This window comes from Gossypium hirsutum, chromosome D06 (genome assembly GCF_007990345.1).
Source record: "Gossypium hirsutum isolate 1008001.06 chromosome D06, Gossypium_hirsutum_v2.1, whole genome shotgun sequence".
NCBI lineage: Eukaryota > Viridiplantae > Streptophyta > Magnoliopsida > Malvales > Malvaceae > Gossypium > Gossypium hirsutum.
Window position 1 is genome coordinate 61,672,881 of NC_053442.1, and position 8,890 is coordinate 61,681,770.

An 8,890-nucleotide genomic window follows, 5' to 3' on the forward strand; every position below is an offset into this window, starting at 1 on the left:
AAAAAATTAATTCTACAATATTTTAAATATATAAAATAAATACTACCATATCAACACTTTATAAAACCTTAAGGAATTAAAAATTCATTACATAATAAAAAAAATAGTAAAAAGTAAATATTATAAATTTACTAAAGCATTATTGGTTATTTATATACATTTATATCTAAAAATTAATATATATACATTTATTTATTATTTGTTTATTACTTTTAATATTATTGGTTAATATATTTAATTATATGTTCAAGAATATGTACATTTCATTTAACTTAAATAAATAAATATAATTTTAAATAAACAAACACGAAAACAATTTTAAAGTTTTTATTTTAAAACATGAATTGAATATAAAGTTAAAAAAAAAGAATATAAATAAAGATTCATTTGTTCAAGTTTGTTTTATTTCCGGCCCCTAAGATAGTGTTGGGTGGTCAAGTTTGAATTTTGATGATGAAATGGTTTGACAACGGCTCTATTTTAATTTATTTCCAGCCCTTAAAAGAACACATTTGATCAATAGATAGAGTCAACGGTGGGCGAATGGCATTGGAGTTAATTCAGGAGCGAAGTCAAAAAATTTGTTGGGTTCGGAATTAAGTTATATGTTTTATGGGAGAGTTAAAATGTAATTTCACTTTTTTTTTGAAAGATAATTTTACTATTTTAATAGTTTATATATTTATAATTTTTTTAAAAATTTAATCAAAATTTTATCATTTTCGAGGTCAAAGTGCTATTTTACTTTGTACTAATTTAAAATTAAATCAAATACTATTCTCTAAATATCCTTCAAATATATGAAAATATTGTACATGAGTTCAAGTAAGATAAATTTATACATATTTGATTTACATGAATGTAAGTTGTAATATTTAAACATCCATGAACAAAGAGGTCTTCTCTTTGTTTGCAAATAAAACCTTGATGATCAAGTAAGGCTAGAAAGTTTAGTAAGAAAATATTTCTATGGATCTTATAGAAAGATAATTCAAACTTTCAGTGTGGCAGATCATCGAGCTGGTAAGCTATTGTCTCTTTGACTAGCTACCGACACAAGCCGTCCTTCGGTCGGATTCCTCCCCTTGTTCCTCAATGTACAGGGTTTTAGCAGTCATTTCCAGCTGTTGTTCCATTTCCAATGGTAGGTTCCCACACATTATTCAACCGTCTACTATCGGAAACTTCACTTCCTGACTGAGTTGCATGTATTAAGCATGCTGCCAGTGTAATGTTCTCCAACAGCAACCAGAGAGTACAACCTGAAAAGAAACTGAAGCTAAAATAGACCGAATCCAGAAAAAAAAAATTCAGAATCTGAAAACAGTGTATACCTGAAATGATCCAAACCCGAATCTGTACAATAAACACTCATGCCACGTCCAAATATAGGACCCTATTGATCTTTAACCTATCCAAAGGCACGGAATGTGCACTATCAAACGCCGAGAGTCTTTGTTCTCCAAGCACCAATGTTGTAAAACTGGACACTCATCAATCCTGAGTGATCCAAGTGAAGGAGGCAGGCCTTCTTTCGGCAATGTCTGAAGTTGATAGCAACGAGAAATGTCCAAGACTTGAAGAGATGACAGGTTTTTCAAGAGCTTTTGAGGTAAAGCTTTTAGATCAGCTACATTTCTAATGTAAAGCTCAATCAATGAAGAAGGAAGAACATTCTCTGGAGGACATATCCAATGGATCCATAAATGGTGAAGATTGATAAGCCTGTCTAAGCCCCATTCGGACATCGGTTGTTTCAGGTTCTCACAATCAATGAAAAGAAGTGATAGATTCAGAGGCAAACCACCATCAGGAATGACCAAGATATTTGGACAACTCTTTACTTTCAGCTCTTTAAGTGACTTGAGCTTGTACATTGCTTGCGGAAGGGACTTAAGATTCTTACATCTGTTTATCCTTAGAAACTTGAGATTAGGCATTAACAGTTGAGATTCTGGAAAGGATTCTAAACCGTGGCAACCGCTTATTACCAATGTACTCAAGCGAGTTAAGCTGTTGAAGCAGTCAAGAGGCAAGGCCTTTAGATTGGTACAATGTGAAATTTCAATGGTTTCAAGTGCCTTGCTATTTTGCAACATCCTGTCTGGAAATAAGTCTAATCTTCTACAATTGAACACAATGAGATTCTTAAGGGTTTTCGGAAGTTGTCCATTTGGGAAGAACATCAAAGATGGAAGTCCTTGCATTCTAAGACCCTCCAAATGCAATGTATTGTCGTTGTCGCACATCAATCCCTCTGGTAAAGCTTGAAGGAGCTCACAATCTTCGATAAGCAACGTCTTGAGCGATGGAGGAAATCTGCCTCTTGGGAAGGATTCGAGAGAAGGGCAGTTTCCAACGGTTACCTCTTCAAGATGCAGGATGCCATCATCATCATCATCACCATTAGACATTATTCCTTGGGGTAGAGCTTGAAGGAGCTCGCAATCTTTGATGACTAACTTCTTGAGAGTAGGTGGTAATTTTCCACTTGGAAAATATTTGAGAGATGGGCAATGTATTATCTCCAACTTTTCGAGATGCATGATGTTGCCATTGTTTCCACCATCTATCTTCATAATCCCATCCAATGATTTGAGCTCTTTGCACCCTATTATTCTCAATATTCTTAGACATGAGATGTTAAATAACTCATTAGGTAGCCTTCTAAGGTTGTTGCAACCAAGTAACTCCAAAGCTTCGAGATTGTGTGATGGAACAAGTTGATGAGCTTCCCTTGCCAAGGGATCAAACATGGGACACTTTTTTATCACAATACGGTTAAGGCAAACAAGGTTGTCTGTATTGCTTCTATCCTCCCACAAAGATGTCAGTTCAGTGCATTCTTCGATCCTCACATCTTCAAGTGCTATCATGTCTTGTTTGAACGTGTTTGGCAAACAAGCAAGATGAGAAATGTTGGTAATTTTCAATGTCCTAAGACACTTGAGATGAACCATGCTTCGGAAAATCATCTCGTTACACTCCTCCAAATTCAGGTTTCTAAGAGATGGAAGACTTACAAATGAATATGTTAACTGTGGGCATTTGCAGATCTCAAGTTTTATGAGTGATGGAAGATTGGTTGGCAATTTGGATACCAACTTAGGACAATTGTAAATTTGGAGTTCATGAAGTCGTTCGAATTGCCGAACCCTTTTAAGTTCAATGCCAACAAGTGAAGAAGACCAGTCTTCCCAAACTAACATATCTTCAAATCTTAGAATCTTTAGTGATGGAAAAGCCTCAATCGAAGAAGAACCACAGCCGTAAAACTCAAAGCCCACTGTTTTTACTGCAACCATGCCTTTTACGATCAATGTTTTCAATGACAAGAGTTGTCCAAGCGACGGTAGGGAAGTGATTCTTGGACAATGATAAAGCTCCAAGTGTTTTACTTTAGAAAACAACGGATCACCTACCCATGAAGGGAATTCTTTAGCTCCATAGAACTTAATCGTTAACTTTTGCAGGTTTTGATGAGGTTTTAACCAGCTAAGAACTTCCATCTCACGTGTCTCGTTTCTCGAGTGATGAAAATCACAACTCCATTCTAGCTTCAATTCCTGGAGGCCCTTCTTTTCATTTAGATTAGCATGCCTTGCATCTTGTATATCCAACACATTATGCAACTGCAAAATAGATAACTGGTCTCTAAGATGTGATAGGCCATTCAATTCTCCTAGTCTCAATCCATCAACTTCCCCCACAACAAATTTAGGCAATGTCAACAGATTTCTCAGTTTACCTATCCCTGATGGCATCTCGTTTAAAGCCTTCGTGTGTGTGATATCGAGATGCCGAAGATCCATTAGATTCCCAACAGTTGCAGGCAACCAGCAGAGCTTATAGCACCTGTTTAAGATCAATGTTTGCAGGTAGAAAAGGGTTGTTATAGACTCCGGTAAACATTTTATCACGCAACGAGATAAATTGAGATATCTCAAATGCTTCAATTCCCCTATTGATTCTGGTAACTTCTTGATGTTATAGTCACAAAGGGATAATGACCTCAAATATCTCAATTTTGGCAGAAAATCATGGAGCACACTTTTAGATAAAAAGCTGCGAAAGGAATGCGAGAATGGAGAAAACGATAGGAATGTTCTCAAGCTCATCATGTGGCGAGACATTTTGAATCTTTGAGAAGTGTCGAAGTTCTGCTTAGTAAAAGACAAGTAACGGAACTTTTCAAAGCTTGCATTTGATATATTGACATGCTTGAACTTATCTGTAAAACTGTAGCAAGTTTCTCCTGCAACAAATTGAGCTAAGTCGTTGATAAGATCATGCATCACAAACCGGGATTCCTTGTTACTGGCCCTTTCGAAAAACGATCTTGATAACAAATCGAGGATATATTTGTGGCCTAAGTCTTCCATTTGCTCCATTCCTTTTGGCTGCTGCAGAAGAAGCCCCTCTGCCATCCACAGGAAAACTAATTCATCCTTGTCGAATTCATAGCCTTTGGGAAATATCGCACAATAAGCAAAGCATTGTTTCAAACGAGACGGGAGATGTTGATAGCTCAATCTTAGAGCTGGAAGAATGTCATTCCCTTCATTTGGTAAATTCCATAGCTTGCTAGTCAATATGTCATTCCATTCATCGCAAGTTTGCTTACCATGCAGAAGTCCTCCAAGGGTTTTCACGGCCAAAGGTAATCCTTTACACCTTCTTACAATTCCTCGTCCGATTTCTTCAACACTCGGATGTGCACTGAAATCTCTCTTTCCTAATGCATGTTGAGCAAACAATGACAAGCAGTCATCATATGGTAATGCGTGCAGATGATAAGCCGCAACATTTCCCACCATCGATGCGACCTTGCAATGGCGAGTAGTGACTATTATTTTGCTTCCAGGTGCCCCTGCTTTGAAGGGTCTTCTTAGGAGATCCCATTGATGGTAACTTTCACTCCAAACATCATCCAAAACAAATAAAAACTTCTTCCCTGATAACTCCTCTGTCAACCTTACTTGAAGTGAATCTAGATCACTCGAACATTCATACGAATTCGACAAAACTTTCTCCAGTATTATTCTTGTCACCATCATAAGATCAAGCTGTTCCGAAACACAAACCCAAGCTTTGATGGCAAAACGATCGGCAACCCTTTCGTCATTATAAACAAGTTGAGCCAATGTGGTCTTGCCCATTCCTCCCATACCAACTATAGGCATTACAGATACTCCATTTTCATCACCCTTCAGCAGCCATTGAAGAATATCTTCTTTTTCAGTTTCCCTACCACACACATGATCTCCAATCAAAGAAGTAGTTAGTCTTTTCTCTTGTAACCTGCCGGATTTGGACATGTCTCCTCCAGCTATCTTTGTCAAATTCAAGCTGAGACCATTGATCTGCGATGAAATGCACTGTAATCTATCAGTAACATCCTTTATCTTGCTACTTATTCCATAATCCAGCATGGAATGGCTTCGTCTTGTACCAGCAAACCATGCACGGAACATGTTCGATGAATTGTTTGTTCGAGCTTCGTCAAACAGTAATGGGAATTCATCCAAAATATCTTCCATATCAAAAGCCAAAACTCTAACCTCAGAAACCCAGATTTTCACCAAGGGACTGGTTATTTGCTTCATTTCTGCTTCCTCGAGTACTGCTTGGATTTTCAACAACAAATTCCTCCATTTCTTAAGCTCCAAGCCAACTTGATTCTGTTTAGCAAAGCTTAATAATTGTGTAGAATCCAACTTTGCGAACAACCATTCAAATGTAGCTGTTAAAAGTGCACCTCCAACGACAGACAAAGCATCCATTTGATTAACTTATCTGCAACAATAATCAATGAATACTCAGAGATGATTCAGTATATATGTATCTGTATATGTATGTTTTCTTTTTCTTATAACTTAAATTTTCGATATAATAATGTTCAGATTAAAATCACTGCTAAATATGTGCTTTGATGCCAAAATAACGTAACAATGAGATAATGAAGTGTAATGAGGATGCTAAATGATGATCAAAATTTATAGCATATTTAAAAATAAAAATTTAACAAAGTGAACTGCAAAGTAGTGAAATTAAAATAAAAATACAGAGATTAAATTCTAAATGTACGAACAAGTATAGGGACATAGAATGCATTTTAACCTAACAATTTTCCTTTTTACTTTAAATATTACCTCTTTCTATTTATCCTTCTCACCAAACAAAAAAATAAAAAATAAAAATCCATCCTTCATATATTTCTTTCTTTCCAGTTTCCACAACTGTTCTTACTTTGATTTTCTTTCTTACCAAACAGAATGTAAAATAATCAAACATTCAACCCGAAAAACAAAACGCATAAGAATAATCTTAGATAAACAAAATGTTAGATAAGCCATTTATGATTCACAAACCTACATTAAATATAGTATAAAATAAATAAATGTAATTAAATCAAGAGAATATAAAATCATACCTTGAAAAAGATTGAAGAAATGTAGAATTTGATGAGCAGAATACAAAACAAAAAAAATGAGAGTAGTTTGAAAAGAGAGAGCAAAACTAGTTAAAGCTCGATATTTTCCCTTGACATTTCCACTAACCCAGCTAAGAAGTCATTATGGACGGTAACTGGTCAATCACTCCATAATTTTCTTCAAACTTCCCTTAAATATTTTTTTTTAATTCCAAAAATTGAGTCTGTATTCTTTTGACTTCGCAGTCCAAGTTCAATTAATCCATTAAATTGAATTATGAGACATTTTTTACTGTTTAAAAATATACTTGTTTATGGGTCGGGTTATTTGTGCAGATTTGAAGGTTTGTCCGAAATTTGTGATGGTTTAGATAAAACTATTAGGCTAAAAAAATAAGCTTAGACAAAAAAAATTAAACCCTTTCAAAATATGAGTTGGGCTTGGATTAAAAAAATAAATATATACTAAATTATAATACTACTCAAATGTAAATATTAAAATAATGTTAAGATTATTATATAAAAATATTCAATAAATAAAAAATTTATTAAATATTAAAAAATATAATATAAATAATTTTTTAAAAATTTTAAAAATAATATGGGTGGGCCTAAATAGGTTTGGGTTAGTTTTTTTGTAAATATGAACGGATTTGGATAAAATTTTAAGCTCATATTTTGGATTGAATCGGGCCTGAGCAAGTATAAAATATGTTAATATTATGCTTAGGCTTAGCCTCAACTCGATCCGACCCGACCCATGAGCACCTCTATTTAGAAACTATGTAAGCAAAATATATACATCAACTCCTTCTCTCTCTCTCTAAAATCCTTATAAGGGGTGAAGTCAAAAATCTTTTTTTGGGTCAAAATTAAATTGTATATTTTTATGATAGTAAAAATATAATTTTATCATTTTAATAGTCTAAATCTTTATAATTTTTAGTAGATTAAATCTAATTTTTATCATTTTTGGATAATCAAAATACAATTTTACCATTACTAATTTAAAATTTTATAAAAATATAAAATATTTAAATGAAAAATTTTTCATTTTAGAGCATCGAGTCCCTATCAACCCCTAAATCCGCCCCTACCTTACACTATCAAATTGAACATTTTTAATTTTTGATCTTCCACATGTAATATTAGCGACGTAAGTAAATTTTTAATTTTTAAAATGTCACTTAATCTGGACAATTTTACGGTGTTATCAATTAATTTTCATTAGAATGGAGAAATTAAAAATAAAGCAATTAAATTCCAAATGTTGGAAAAGTATGCTAAGTGGAAAGCATAATTACCCCTTTTTCTCTTAATTAATGTCGGAGGTTTGGTACCAAAACGGGTAAATTATATTATTAGTAATTAAATTATGGGTAAATTTTTGTTTTAGTCACTTAACTAAAAAAACTATTCAAGATTTTTCATTTAAGCCACTAAGTTGTTAAAATCGATGTTATATGAATTTTTCTATTTGTACTGTATGCACCAATCAAAAACTATTTTCCCCTTCTCTTCTACGTTATAAATCTGTTAACTAAAATTTAAATTATTTTTTTCTCTTATCTCCAACACTGATCGTCAAATCAATTTAGAACTAAGATCAAATTATAATTTTTCTAGTTAAATTATCAAAACGAAAATTTAACCATATTTACGTAACTAATTTAGCGTAAATTTTAATATAAAACACATAAATTCAAATTTGATTGTTTCCAATAAAAAAACCCTCATAATATTTAATCAATAATTTTAAATTTTAATTAATTACTTAAAAACAATAATTTTACTCATATAAATCTTGAAGAAAATAGTAACGTCTTTTATGGTGTAGACCTAAACACTAATAAAAGTCTTCATCGAAGGCCAGCTGTTGTCTAGCAAATTTCCTCCCACCGACGTTGCACTGTCCTCCATAAGGGTTGGGTTAATTTTCAGATTCGATAGGTCCGATTCGATTCAGATCGGTTTGAATAAAATTATTTTTATTCTAATAATAAAATTAATATTTATATTTAAAAATACAAAATAGGTTAAATTCTACCATTAGTCTCTATACTTTACAGAAGTTATGAATTTAGTCTTTGTATTTTTAGTATTTTTTAAATTTTAAAATTTCAATCCTCACTCTATTATCACTGCTAAATTTATTAAGTTCTGCTATTTCTAAAATCTGATGCGATAAACATATTACTATATATGTAATGCCATGTCAGTTTTTAATTTTCACATATTACTCACTAAAAATATGTATTAAATTAGCTGTTCTGAATAACTTTTTAATTAGAATTGAGTCTTAGTATTGATGGCAAAAATTGAGGTTTTGGATCTTAAAGGCTTGAGTTTGAATCTTATCATCAGCATTTGCGATATATGGGTCTCTCTCTCTCCACCATGTATACATACTTTGTGTGGATTTTATTTAATTCTTTATTCACTGTATATTGTATTGAT

General features: G+C 32.9%; 1 protein-coding gene across 1 annotated transcript; it reads right to left on the reverse strand.

Annotated features, from left to right (window-relative positions):
• Positions 1 to 754: 754 nt before the first annotated feature.
• LOC107903360 (putative disease resistance RPP13-like protein 1) lies at positions 755 to 6,627 on the reverse strand. The gene is made up of 3 exons (XM_016829376.2): positions 6,434 to 6,627; positions 1,335 to 5,796; positions 755 to 1,262 (listed from the first exon to the last, which is right to left on the reverse strand). Exon 2 carries the CDS (start codon positions 5,781 to 5,783, stop codon positions 1,407 to 1,409), a length of 4,377 nt encoding a protein of 1,458 aa, XP_016684865.1. The 5' UTR covers positions 5,784 to 5,796; positions 6,434 to 6,627; the 3' UTR covers positions 755 to 1,262; positions 1,335 to 1,406.
• Positions 6,628 to 8,890: the final 2,263 nt, after the last annotated feature.